The sequence below is a fragment of the Bufo bufo genome, chromosome 4, assembly GCF_905171765.1.
Source record: "Bufo bufo chromosome 4, aBufBuf1.1, whole genome shotgun sequence".
Taxonomy (NCBI): domain Eukaryota; kingdom Metazoa; phylum Chordata; class Amphibia; order Anura; family Bufonidae; genus Bufo; species Bufo bufo.
Genome location: NC_053392.1, coordinates 333790452 through 333805161, shown reverse-complemented (window position 1 = coordinate 333805161; position 14710 = coordinate 333790452). Strand labels below are relative to the sequence as shown.

The 14710-nt window shown below is 43.5% G+C and overlaps 1 protein-coding gene across 1 annotated transcript in view; it reads left to right on the top strand.

Annotated features, from left to right (window-relative positions):
• Window positions 1-14710, top strand: part of PDSS2 (decaprenyl diphosphate synthase subunit 2) — a 239473-nt gene that overhangs the window by 16683 nt on the left and 208080 nt on the right. The window contains exon 2 of the mRNA XM_040428832.1: window positions 6108-6386. Within this exon, the coding sequence (XP_040284766.1) occupies window positions 6121-6386 (266 nt within the window). The 5' untranslated portion in view covers window positions 6108-6120. The remainder of the gene's footprint in view (window positions 1-6107; window positions 6387-14710) is intronic.

Here is a 14710-nt window from a genome sequence, read left to right as displayed (position 1 = left end):
TGAAAATGTGCTAATACTGGCTGCATCCATCAGCACAGTCTTGACTCCTATTAACACTATGGAGAAGTGGTAGTGGGAAAATCATGATCACATCCATTGCTATGTCTACTGCCAAGATGTCATAGGCACTGCTTATCCACAGATCAATTTCAACAGGAGAATGACTATCAGGGCTAAGTACAACTAAACACCTTACACCTTAGATCTAATATGTATAGGCCTTATCGTGTCCTGTGTCGGTTTGTAACCGAAATACTGCTACCATGTGGTTGGATGACCACATGACATGTTAAGGCATTTATATATACAGTGCCTTAAAAAAGTATTCATACCACATGAACTTTTCCACATTTTTTCATGTTATGCCTCATTCACACATCAGTGTTTGGTCAGTTATTTCCACCAGTGATTGGGAGCCAGAACCAGGATTGGAGCCTCCACAGACACGAGGTATAAGGCCTCCTGCACACGAACGTATTTTTTTTGCGGTCCGCAAAAACGGGTCCCGTTTTTCCGTGATCCGTGACCGTTTTTTCGTCCGTGGGTCTTCCTTGATTTTTGGAGGATCCACGGACATGAAAAAAAAGTCGTTTTGGTGTCCGCCTGGCCGTACGGAGCCAAACGGATCCGTCCTGAATTACAATGCAAGTCAATGGGGACGGATCCGTTTGACGTTGACACAATATGGTGCCATTTCAAACGGATCCGTCCCTATTGACTTTCAATGTAAAGTCTGGAGTCCCTTTTATACCATCGGATCGGAGTTTTCTCCAATCCGATGGTATATTTTAACTTGAAGCGTCCCCATCACCATGGGAACGCCTCTATGTTAGAATATACTGTCGGATATGAGTTAGATCGTGAAACCTCATTTCCGACAGTATATTCTAACACAGAGGCGTTCCCATGGTGATGGGGACGCTTCTAGTTAGAATATACTACAAACTGTGTACATGACTGCCCCCTGCTGCCTAGCAGCATCCGATCTCTTACAGGGGGCCGTGATCAGCACAATTAACCCCTCAGGTGCCGCACCTGAAGGGGTTAATTGTACTATCATATCCCCCTGTAAGAGATCAGGGCTGCCAGGCAGCAGGGGGCAGACCCCCCCCTCTCCCCAGTTTGAATATCATTGGTGGCCAGTGCGGCCCCCCCCCTTCCTCCCTCTATTGTAATAATTCGTTGGTGGCACAGTGTGCGCCCCCCCCCCCCTTCCTCCCTCTATTGTAATAATTCGTTGGTGGCACAGTGTGCGCCCCCCCCCCTTCCTCCCTCTATTGTAATAATTTGTTGGTGGCACAGTGTGCACCCCCCCCCTTCCTCCCTCTATTGTAATAAATCGTTGGTGGCACAGTGTGCGCCCCCCCCCTTCCTCCCTCTATTGTAATAAATCGTTGGTGGCACAGTGTGCGCCCCCCATCGGCCCCCCCTCCCTCTATAGCATTAACAACATTGGTGGCCAGTGTGCGGCCTCCCATCTAACCCCCCCCCCCCCGATCATTGGTGGCAGCGGGTTACTAGCAATAGTACAATAGTAAAAGATTCATACTTACCTGGGAGCTGCGATGTCTGTGTCCGGCCGGGAGCTCCTCCTACTGGTAAGTGACAGTTCATTTAGCAATGCGCCGCACAGATCTGTCACTTTACCAGTAGGTGGAGCTCCCGGCCGGACACGAACATCGCAGCAGCCACCAGCAGGTAAGTATGAATCTTCTACTATTGTACTATTGCTAAGTAACCATGGCAACCAGGACTGTAGTAGCGTCCTGGTTGCCATGGTTACCGATCGGAGCCCCAGCGAATAAACTGGGACTCCGATCGGAACTCCGCTGCCACCAATGATGGGGGGGGGGGAGATGGGAGGCCGCACACTGGCCACCAATGTTGTTAATGCTATAGAGGGAGGGGGGGCCGATGGGGGGCGCACACTGTGCCACCAACGAATTATTACAATAGAGGGGGGGGCGCACACTGTGCCACCAACGAATAATTACAAAAGAGGGAGGGGGGGCCGCACTGGCCACCAACCTATTATTACAATAGAGGGGGGGGGGGGGCGCACTGGCCACCAATGATATTCAAACTGGGGAGGGGGGGAGGGTCTGCCCCCTGCTGCCTGGCAGCCCTGATCTCTTACAGGGGGATATGATAGTTCAATTAACCCCTTCAGGTGCCGCACCTGAAGGGGTTAATTGTGCCGATCACGGCCCCCTGTAAGAGATCGGGTGCTGCCAGGCAGCAGGGGGCAGTCTTGTACACAGTTTGTAGTGTATTCTAACTAGAAGCGTCCCCATCACCATGGGAACGCTTCTGTGTTAGAATATACTGTCGGATCTGAGTTTTCACGAAGTGAAAACTTAGATCTGAAAAAGCTTTTATGCAGACGGATCTTTGGATCCGTCTGTATTAAAGTAACCTACGGCCACGGATCACGGACACGGATGCCAATCTTGTGTGCATCCGTGTTCTTTCACGGACCCATTGATTTGAATCGGTCCGTGAACCGTTGGCCGTGAAAAAAATAGGACAGGTCCTATTTTTTTCACGGCCAGGAAACACGGATCTCGGATGCGGCTGCAAAACGGTGCATTTTCCGTTTTTTCCACGGACCCATTGAAAGTCAATGGGTCCGTGAAAAAAAACGGAAAACGGCACAACGGCCACGGGTGCACACAACGGTCGTGTGCAGGAGGCCTAAGGGAAAGATTTTCACCTGCTGTGTTTAGAGCTGTACCTGGTTTTTGCTCACAATTGCTGATGGAAATCACTGGCCAAAATATTGACATGTGAATGAGGCCTTACACCCACAAACGTGAATGTATTTTATTGGAATTTTATGTGATAGACCAACACAAAGTACGAAGTATGTGTGAAGTGAAAAGAAAATGATACATGGCTATCAAAAGTTTTAATAAATAAAAATCTAAAAAAAAGTGCGGCATGCTTTTGATTCAGCTTTCCTGAGTCAATACTTTGTAGGACCACCTTTTATTGCAGTTACAGCTGCAAGTCTTTTGGGTTATGTCTCTACCAGCTTTGGTGGTAGAGAGGCTGACATTTTTAGCTCAAGCTCAGTCAGATTGTAGGAGAGCGCCTGTGAACAGCAATTTTTATATCTTGCCACAGATTCTCATACAGGTATGTCTGGACTTTGACTGGGCCATTCTAACACATGAATATTATTTGATCTAAACCATTCCATTGTAGCTCTGGCTATATGTTTAGGGTTATTGTCCTGCAGGAAGGTGAACCTTCGCCCTCCAGGATTGCCCTGTATTTAGCTACATCCATCTTCCCATCAACTCTGATCAGCTTCCCTGTCTCTGCTAAAGAAAAGCTGGTGTGTTCAAGGTGATGTGCAGTGTTAGTGTTCTTACGCATAGTGTTTTGCATTTAGGCAAAAAAGTTCAGCTTTGGTCTCATCTGACCAGAGCACCTTCTTCCACATGTTTGCTGTGTCCCCTACATGGCTTGTGGCAAACAGGACTTTTTATGGCTTACTTTTAAAAATGGCTTTCTTCTTGCCACTCTTCTATAAAGGACAGATTTGTGGCGTACATGACTAATAGTTGTCCTGTGGACAGATTGAGCTGTGGATCTCTGCAACTCCTCCAGAATGACCAGGACTTCTTGGCTGCTTATCTAATTAGAGATTTTCTTGCCTTGGCTGTAAGTTTAGATGGGTGGCCATGTCTTGCAGTTGTGCCATACTCCTTTAGTTTTCAGATGATGGATTAAACAGTGCTCTGTGATATGTTCAGAGCTTGGGATATTTTTTTTATAACCTAACCCTGCTTTACACTTCTCCACAACTTTATCCCTGACCTGTCTGGTGTGTTCCTTGGTTTTAATGATGCTGTTTAATTACTACTGTTCTCTAACAAACCTCTGAGGCCTTCATAGAACAGCTGTCATTATACTGAAAATAAATTACACACAGCTGGACTCTATTTACTAATTCGGTGTCTTCTGAAGGCAGTTGGTCACACTGGATTTTATTCAGGGGTATCATAGTACAGGGGGCTGAATACAAATGGACCCCACACTTTCCAGATTTTTATTTATTAAAAATTTTGAAAACCATTTATCATTTTCTTTTCACTTCACACATATTTGCTACTTTATGTTGATCAATCACATAAAATCCCAATAAAATATATTTGTTTGTGGGTGTAATGTGGAAAAGTTATGAATACTTTTTTAAGGTATACATAGGCAAATAGAAGGTGTCTGGACATCTAATTGTTTATACTGTGAAGGACACTGTGGCCCACACTCACCAGCTGGGGGGTGGGGGTTGAGGGAGAACGATACCATGCCACCCATTCACCAGTGTAGTGGAGAAAGGTTGGAGAAGGATGCTGTTTCATCCAAGCTAAGTCCACTGTGTCCTGTGTCCTGCACTCAGCAGTGTAGTAAGTGCTGCTCATGCTACACTAACCTGCGCATTTGGCTCAGCTGCTCCTACTTCACCAACCTGTGGCCGGCTGCTTCTGCTGCATTCAGTACACACATGGAAGAGCTGTAAAGGGTTGGGGGTGCTCACTGGCTTCCGTGCAAAGCGGTTCCTGCTGCATTTAGCTCCCACATAAAAGTGCTGTACAGGAATGTATACCGTGATGTGGGGGTTTCAATGCTTACCAGTCCCTGTGCCAAGCTGTTCCTGCTGCCCAAGGGTGAGGGGTGGAGAACGCTCACCTCTCGGATCAGTAAAGCTCTACCAGTGTCTATAAAAGTAGGCCAGTGGGGCAACATGCAAAAGAACCTTCACATTGGTTTGTCCTGGGTACTTTGTGTATTTAAAATAACTGATAACTTTGTATTACAACTATTGTTCCTAATTCCACTAAGACATTTTTGTAAGCATGGAGATTTCTGTACATAGATTGCCGTCACCCTGGAACAACAACTCTGCCCTTAAGTGGATGTATTTTCTATTGCTGTCACCAATATATATATATATATATATATATATACAGTACAGACCAAAAGTTTGGACACACCTTCTCATTCAAAGAGTTTTCTTTATTTTCATGACTATGAAAATTGTAGATTCACACTGAAGGCATCAAAACTATGAATTGACACATGTGGAATTATATACATAACAAACAAGTGTGAAACAACTGAAAATATGTCATATTCTAGGTTCTTCAAAGTAGCCACCTTTTGCATTAATTACTGCTTTGCACACTCTTGGCATTCTTTTGATGAGCTTCAAGAGGTAGTCCCCTGAAATGGTTTTCACTTCACAGGTGTGCCCTGTCAGGTTTAATAAGTGGGATTTCTTGCCTAATAAATGGGGTTGGGACCATCAGTTGCGTTGAGGAGAAGTCAGGTGGATACACAGCTGATAGTCCTACTGAATAGACTGTTAGCTGCTTTTTTCTTGCCATAATATAAATTCTAAGTAAAGAAAAACGAGTGGCCATCATTACTTTAAGAAATGGTCAGTCAGCCAGCCGAAAAATTGGGAAAACTTTGAAAGTAAGGGTTATTTGACCATGAAGGAGAGTGATGGGGTGCTGCGCCAGATGACCTGGCCTCCACAGTCACCGGACCTGAACCCAATCGAGATGGTTTGGGGTGAGCTGGACCGCAGAGTGAAGGCAAAAGGGCCAAAAAGTGCTAAGCATCTCTGGGAACTCCTTCAAGACTGTTGGAAGACCATTTCAGGTGACTACCTCTTGAAGCTCATCAAGAGAATGCCAAGAGTGTGCAAAGCAGTAATCAAAGAAAAAGGTGGCTACTTTGAAGAACCTAGAATATGACATATTTTCAGTTGTTTCACACTTGTTTGTTATGTATATAATTCCACATGTGTTAATTCATAGTTTTGATGCCTTCATAGTCATGAAAATAAAGAAAACTCTTTGAATGAGAAGGTGTGTCCAAACTTTTGGTCTGTACTGTATATATTCATAATAGAGACTGTCAGCCTTATTTGGAGCATCCTTTTTCTCACGGGTCCCAGAGGGAAGGCAGCAGACCTCCACTGATATCTATACATTAACATGATATTTACTATTTGTTGATATACTCCCTATGTTCTTCTGTCTATAAATATATTTATTTCTATATATGTATTATATGTCTTTTTTTTATAGGTTTGGTGGTACAATGTCTTTGATGAAGTGTGCGATGTGGCCACTGGGGATTTGTAGACCCAGCTCCAGTGTTTTCTGCACAAGAAGGGCGATCAGTCTCTTTCCTGGCTCTCCTACAACTTCACAATGGAACAAAGTTGTTTCTGATGCAGAAAAAATTGTGGGTTATCCAACATCTTTTATGAGTCTCCGTTGTCTTCTGAGTGATGAACTAAGCAACATAGCAATGCAAGTGAGAAAATTGGTGGGAACTAAGCATCCTTTACTGAATACCGCCAGGTAGAGTACTGTGCTCCTACACCATGTGGGAATTCTTTTCAGTATAATATCTGAGGTGTATTATTGTTTTATATTGTTTGGTTTTCCGTAATGATTTAAGTCCCTGATAAAAGGGTTGTCTCACTTCAGAACATGGCATTTATCATGTAGAGAATTTAATACAAGACACTTACTAATGTATTGTGATTGTCCGTATTATCTCTTTTCCTGGCTACACTTATTTTTCGATCACATTATGCACTTCTCGTTTCCATGGTTACGACCAGTGGCTGTGCTTGCACACTGTAGGAAGAAATGCGTGCCTATGTGCTTTCTTATGGGCCCAGCCACCAGAAAGGCTGACTATAGCGTGCAGGCACGACCACCACTGTTGGATTGCAGGGTGGTCATGACCATCTAAACGAGCAGTGTATAATGCAATTAAAAAATGAATCCAGCCAGCAAAGGAAGCAATATGGATGATCACAATACATTACAGGGAGTGCAGAATTATTAGGCAAGTTGTATTTTTGAGGATTAATTTTAATATTGAACAACAACCATGTTCTCAATGAACCCAAAAAACTTAATATCAAAGCTGAATATTTTTGGAAGTAGTTTTTAGTTTGTTTTTAGTTTTAGCTATTTTAGGGGGATATCTGTGTGTGCAGGTGACTATTACTGTGCATAATTATTAGGCAACTTAACAAAAAACAAATATATACCCATTTCAATTATTTATTTTTACCAGTGAAACCAATATAACATCTCAACATTCACAAATATACATTTCTGACATTCAAAAACAAAACAAAAACAAATCAGTGACCAATATAGCCACCTTTCTTTGCAAGGACACTCAAAAGCCTGCCATCCATGGATTCTGTCAGTGTTTTGATCTGTTCACCATCAACATTGCGTGCAGCAGCAACCACAGCCTCCCAGACACTGTTCAGAGAGGTGTACTGTTTTCCCTCCTTGTAAATCTCACATTTGATGATGGACCACAGGTTCTCAATGGGGTTCAGATCAGGTGAACAAGGAGGCCATGTCATTAGATTTTCTTCTTTTATACCCTTTCTTGCCATCCACGCTGTGGAGTACTTGGACGCGTGTGATGGAGCATTGTCCTGCATGAAAATCATGTTTTTCTTGAAGGATGCAGACTTCTTCCTGTACCACTGCTTGAAGAAGGTGTCTTCCAGAAACTGGCAGTAGGACTGGGAGTTGAGCTTGACTCCATCCTCAACCCGAAAAGGCCCCACAAGCTCATCTTTGATGATACCAGCCCAAACCAGTACTCCACCTCCACCTTGCTGGCGTCTGAGTCGGACTGGAGCTCTCTGCCCTTTACCAATCCAGCCACGGGCCCATCCATCTGGCCCATCAAGACTCACTCTCATTTCATCAGTCCATAAAACCTTAGAAAAATCAGTCTTGAGATATTTCTTGGCCCAGTCTTGACGTTTCAGCTTGTGTGTCTTGTTCAGTGGTGGTCGTCTTTCAGCCTTTCTTACCTTGGCCATGTCTCTGAGTATTGCACACCTTGTGCTTTTGGGCACTCCAGTGATGTTGCAGCTCTGAAATATGGCCAAACTGGTGGCAAGTGGCATCTTGGCAGCTGCACGCTCGACTTTTCTCAGTTCATGGGCAGTTATTTTGCGCCTTGGTTTTTCCACACGCTTCTTGCGACCCTGTTGACTATTTTGAATGAAACGCTTGATTGTTCGATGATCACACTTCAGAAGCCTTGCAATTTTAAGAGTGCTGCATCCCTCTGCAAGATATCTCAGTATTTTTGACTTTTCTGAGCCTGTCAAGTCCTTCTTTTGACCCATTTTGCCAAAGGAAAGGAAGTTGCCTAATAATTATGCACACCTAATATAGGGTGTTGATGTCATTAGACCACACCCCTTCTCATTACAGAGATGCACATCACCTAATATGCTTAATTGGTAGTAGGCTTTCGAGCCTATAGAGCTTGGAGTAAGACAACATGCATAAAGAGGATGATGTGGTCAAAATACGCATTTGCCTAATAATTCTGCACGCAGTGTAGTAAGTGTCTTATATTAACTTTCTCTACATGATAAATGCTATTTGCTGAAGTGAGACAACCCCTTTAATCCTTGTTCTAGGAACAATCTAGACAACCAAGTGTCTGTTTTGCTGTTCAATACATAAACTGTTCAATAATGTAGGTTTATAAACCAGAACTTTATTAATATGACAGATCGATGAAATATGCTGGAAATGTCTGATCAGTTGTATTCTGACTATTTTAGCACATGAGCAGCTGCCGTCTGAGACCATGTTCACACCTTGTAGACACCCCACAACCAAAATGTGCCCTTGGTGTGGCTGAACCTGTTCCATATTGTAGATTGGTGCAGATTGTAAATTGACGGCAGCTAAAAGCAGTTTAGCTTAGCAGTTTGCTGTGCAACTATTTACAATGACGCTGCTCTCTGTCAGAGCAAAAACTTTCTTGAACTACATGTCGCTGAGGTTTTGGTCACATCCCAGACACACCTCGGCTGCAGAGCGTCCACAATGTGTGAACTCAGCCAAAGGGCTCATGCACACGAACGTATTTTCTTCCAGCTTCCGTTCCGTTTTTTTTTTTTGCGGACCGTATGCGGAACCATTCACTTCAATGGATCCGCAAAAATAACAGAAGGTACTCAGTGTGCATTCCGTTTCCATATTTCCATTCCGCAAAAAAGTATTATTGTCTGCAGATCACAGTCCGAGGCCCCATTCAAGTCAATGGTTCTGCAAAAAATGTGGAATGCACACGGAACACATCTGTATGTCATTCATATTTCATCCGTATTTTGCGGATCCATACTGTAGAAATCCTATGCCCAGCCCATATTGCTCATAAGTTACTGTTTCCGCTTCCGATCCGCAAAAAAACGGATCAAATACGGAAACCATACGGATATGTTTTGTGCAATAACAGAATGGAAGAGGACTGAAATCAGAGAAAAGAAACCTCAGATATGGAACAACGGATCTGTGAAAAAAGGACCGTAAAACAACAACGGTCGTGTGCATGAGCCCTAAGGGTGCCTTAACAAATCCACCAGTAAATATGCAGGTTCACGTTTTTACCAAGGTGCAAATGATAGTTTCCTGATTTTATTGTGGATTTTTATGCGCGGATTTATGTGCAGATTGCATCCCCATTGAAATGAATGGAGACATTCAGCTTCAGAAAATCCGCAACACATCATTATTTACTTTGTGAAATGTTATTCTACAGTGGGAACACAGTGCAGGGATTGATACTTTTCAGCCCCATAGGTTAACATGGAGGAAGTCTTTATGTGGTATATTTTCTGATGGAATTCTGCCACGTGTGAAGTCACCCTAAATGGTGCTGGCACATGTCGCAGCTGCGCTGCTCTTTTGGTGCTCAAACCCAGTGAAAACCGCACAAAATCTGCATAAACTACACTGCTATATGCCTATACCCTAAAGTTCCTTTCACATACTGATTTAGCAGGCAGGTAAGGGTACTTTCACACTAGCATTTTTCTTTTCCAGCATAGAGTTCCGTCCTAGGGGCTCAATACCGGAAAAGAACTGATCAGTTTTATCCCCATGCATTCTGAATGGAGAGTAATCCGTTCAGAATGCATCAGGATGTCTTCAGTTCAGTCTTTTTGACTGATCAGGAAAAAGATAAACCCGCAGCATGCTACGGTTTTATCTCCGGCCAAAAAAACTGAAGACTTGCCTGAATGCCGGATCCGTCCTTCCGGTCTGCGCATGCAACGGAACTGCTTGCCGGATCACTCTGCCGCAAGTGTGAAAGTAGCCTTACCGAGAACAAGCAAAACATTCCCGAAAATGACCAGATTGTCAGCAGAGATGAGGGCTGTATTTACATGCAGCAATCGCCTCCGCTGTATGGAGACAAGCGAACACTACAGTGATCGCGTGTGCCCACAGAAAATAGTTATTCCCGGCAGCAGATCCCTGTTTACACTGCTTGATCTGCACAGGTGCCGGCCGGACCTTTAGTGCTTGTGTCAGATGCCAATGAAATAGGTAAGGCTTACAGTTCTGTTTATGTGCATATGCAAAAGTTACTAAATAATGTGCACAGGCACCTATCTGCAATGGTGGGTGTATCATGGGACTGCAATGTCGCACAACTACTTTGTGATCTGGAGAATGGTATAGTATTTTGAAACCATGTTTTATTAGGGTGAATATATTTTACATGATGGAGTTTGATCTAAATGGATAAGACTCCAGCTATCGCCTTTAACCACCTCAGCTCCCCTAGCTTAAACCCCCTTAATGACCAGACCACTTTTTACAATTCTGCACTACACTACTTTCACGGTTTATTGCTCGGTCATACAACTTACCACCCAAATGAATTTTACCTGCTTTTCTTCTCACTAATAGAGCTTTCATTTGGTGGTATTTCATTGCTGCTGACTTTTTTACTTTTTTTGATATTAATTGAAATTGACCGAAATCTTTGCAAAAAAATGAAGTTTTTCACTTTCTGTTTTCTTTTTCTACTTTCTATTTTTCAAATATAACTACATTTCTATATACATTTTCCTCTAAATTTATTGTTCTACATGTCTGATAAAAAAAAATGCAATAAGTGTATATTTATTGGTTTGGGTAAAAGTTATAGCGTTTACAAACTATGGTGCAAAAATGTGAATTTACGCACTTTGACTTTCTGAGCACCTGTCATGTTTCCTGAGGTTCTACAATGCCCAGACAGTAGAAACACCCCACAAATGACCCCATTTTGGAAAGTAGACACCCTAAGGTATTCGCTGATGGGCATAGTGAGTTCATGGAAGTTTTTATTTTTTGTCACAAGTTAGCGGAAAATTATTTTTATTTTATTTTTTTCTTACAAAGTCTCATATTCCACTAACTTGTGACAAAAAATAAAATTTTACATGAACTCACCAATACCCCTCACGGAATACCTTGGGGTGTATTCTTTCTAAAATGGGGTCACTTGTGGGGTATTTATACTGTCCTTGCATTTTAGGGGCCCTAAAGCGTGAGAAGTAGTTTGAAATCCAAATGCGTCAAAAATGCCATGTGAAATCGTAAAGATTCTCATTGGAATTTGGGCCCCTTTGCGCACCTAGGCTGCAAAAAAGTGTCACACATGTGGTATCGCCGTACTCAGAAGAAGTAGGGCAATGTGTTTTGAGGTGTATTTTTACATATACCCATGCTGGGTGAGATAAAAATCTCTGTAAAATGACAACTTTGTATAAAAAAATGGGAAAATTTGTCTTTTACAGAGATATTTATCTCACACAGTATGGGTATATGTAAAAATACACCCCAGAACACATTGCCCTACTTCTTCTGAGTACGGCGATACTACATGTGTGACACTTTTTTGCAGCCTAGGTGCGCAAAGGGGCCCAAATTCCAATGAGAATCTTTACGATTTCACAGGGCATTTTTTACGCATTTGGATTCCAAACTACTTCTCACGCTTTAGGTCCACTAAAATGCCAGGAGAGTATAAATGCCCCACAAGTGACCCCATTTTGGAAAGAAGACACCCCAAGGTATTTCGTAAGGGGCAAGGTTGAGTTCCTAGAATATTTTTTTTTTTTGGCACAAGTTAGCGGAAAATGATTTTTTTATTTTTTATTTTTCTCTTACAAAGTCTCATATTCCACTAACTTGTGACAAAAAATACAATTTTACATGAACTCGCCATGCCCCTCACGGAATACCTTGGGGTGTCTTCTTTCCAAAATAGGGTCACGTGGGGTATTTATACTGCCCGGCATTTTAGGCCGGGTTCACACGAACGTGTGTGACCCGTGCCTGTGAAGCGGCCCGCAAATAGCGGGCCGCAATGCTTGTTCGCCGGCCGTAGGTCAGCCGCATCGGATCGCGGACCCATTCACTTTAATGGGTCCGCGATCCGGCCGTTCCGCGAAAAGATAGGACTTGTTCTATCTTTTAGCGGAACGGAACAACGGGACGTAACCCCAGGAGGCACTCCGTAGTGCTTCCGAGGGGTCCCGTCCCGTGCGGCCGTTACGCGATTCCGGATTAGCGGACCCATTGAAGTGAATGGGTCCGCATCCATGATGCAGAATTCACACGGAACTGTGGCCGTGTATTGCGGCCCGCGATTTGCGGGCCGCAATACGGCCACGGGTCACGCACGTTCGTGTGAACTTAGCCTTAGGGGACCTAAAGCGTGAGAAGAAGTCTGGAATATAAATGTCTAAAAAATTTTACGCATTTGGATACCGTGAGGGATATGGTGAGTTCATGTTCATTTTATTTTTTGTCACAAGTTTGTGGAATATGAGACTTTGTAAGAAAAAAATAAAATAAAATCAATTTCCGCTAACTTGTGCCAAAAAAAATATATCTTCTATGAACTCGCCATGCCCCTCAAAAGTGATCTTTATAGCGCCGCTGCGATTTTACGGTGTTTTTGCAGTGATCAGAAAAAAATAATTTCTGTCACTGCGGTGGGGCGGACTGAACGCAAGTGTGCGCACAAGATCAGGCCTGATCGGGCGAACACTGCGTTTTTTGTAGAGCCTATAGAACATGTCCTATTCTTGTCCGCAATTGCGGACAAGAAAAGGCATTTTCTATATAGTTCTGGCAATGTGCAGATCCGCTAAATGCGGAAAGCACATTGCCGGTGTCCGTGTTTGCGGATTCGCAAAACACATACGGACGTCTGAATGGAGCCTTACAGGTGGGTGATCAATGACAGGGGGGTGATCAGCGAGTCTATATGGGGTGATCAGGGGTTAATAAGCGGTTAATAAGTGACGGGGGGGGGTGTAGTGTAGTGTGGTGATTGGTGCTACTTTACAGAGCTGCCTGTGTCCTCTGGTGCTCGATCCAAGCAAAAGAGACCACCAGAGGACCAGGTAGCAGGTATATCAGACGCTGTTAACAAAACAGCGTCTGATATACCTTTCAGGGGTTAAAAAAAATCGCATCTACAGCCTGCCAGTGAATGATCGCCGCTGGCAGGCTGTAGATCAGCTCGTTTACCTTCGCTCCTGTGAACGCGCGCTCCTGTGTCATCTCGCGAGATGACGCGCCGATGCGTCCAAGAGGAACAAACCGCCCGCCCGCAGGACGCATCCCTGCGTTAGGCGGTCGGGAGGAGGTTAAAACAACAACTCTCTTTTTTTTATCTGGTAGGGAGCAGTAAATGAAAACAGGATTGAAAATCATTTTGCATAGCGTTCCTATTATTTCCAGCAAACATGCAGTTTTTTTAAATACATATTTTTGGACTGAAATGGGTGTAAATCCGTGACCCCCTTGCCTCTTTTTAGTTTGGTAATGATTGGAATTGATATCCGACAACATGTTCATGTTGTCATGGTTACAGAAACACAGAATGGATTTGCTGTGATGAATTTGATTATGCTGTGCGTAAGTTTGTAAATGTGCTTGAATAGTTGAGCTCACTTCAGAATTGTCTTGCGCATGTTGTCCACAGTTCTTGCATTTTGAGAAACTGTCTAAAAAATGGCTGCCATTTTCTCTTTAAACTGTTAGTCATTTCACACAACTTTCCATAAATCAGTAATACAAGTGAATATAAGAAACTTTGTAATATATCTTATCGGCAAAAAATTCTTCTTGTAGAGTTACCTGATGGCCTTCCCTGCCCCCTTTCCTAAACTAACATTTCCTCTGAATTCTGTGATAAATCTGTCTTGTAAGACCAAAACGGGCTGCCTGATTACTAAAGGGTCGTATTACATCATCCCATAGATGTCTATGGAGAGGATAGTGGGGAAGGAGCAGTGAGGAGAGATTTCAACGCGGGTGCAATGCGTGAGGTGAACGCATTGCACCCGCACTAAAAATCGCAGCATGCTCTATTTTGTGCGTTTTTCACGCAACGCAGGCCCCATAGAAGTGAATAGGGCTGCGTGTAAATGGCAAGCATCCGCAAGCAAGTGCGGATGTGGTGCGATTTTCATGCATGGTTGCTAGGAGATGATCGGGATGGGGACCGGATCATTATTATTTTCCCTTATAACATGGTTATAAGGGAAAATAATAGCATTCTTAATACAGAATGCTTAGTAAAATAGGGCTGGAGGGGTTAAAATTTGTTTTAACTCAATCCACTTGTTCGTGAAGCTCGGTTTCTCTTCTTTCTTCTTCTTTGCTGTGCAGGAGGAAAAGGACCTGTGGTGACGTCACTGCGCTCATCACATGGTCCGTCACATGATCCATCACAATGGTGATGGATCATGTGACATACCATGTGATGAGCGCAGTGATGTCATCAAAGGTCCTTTACCTAGGTCCAGAAGAAAGAAGAGAAGCAG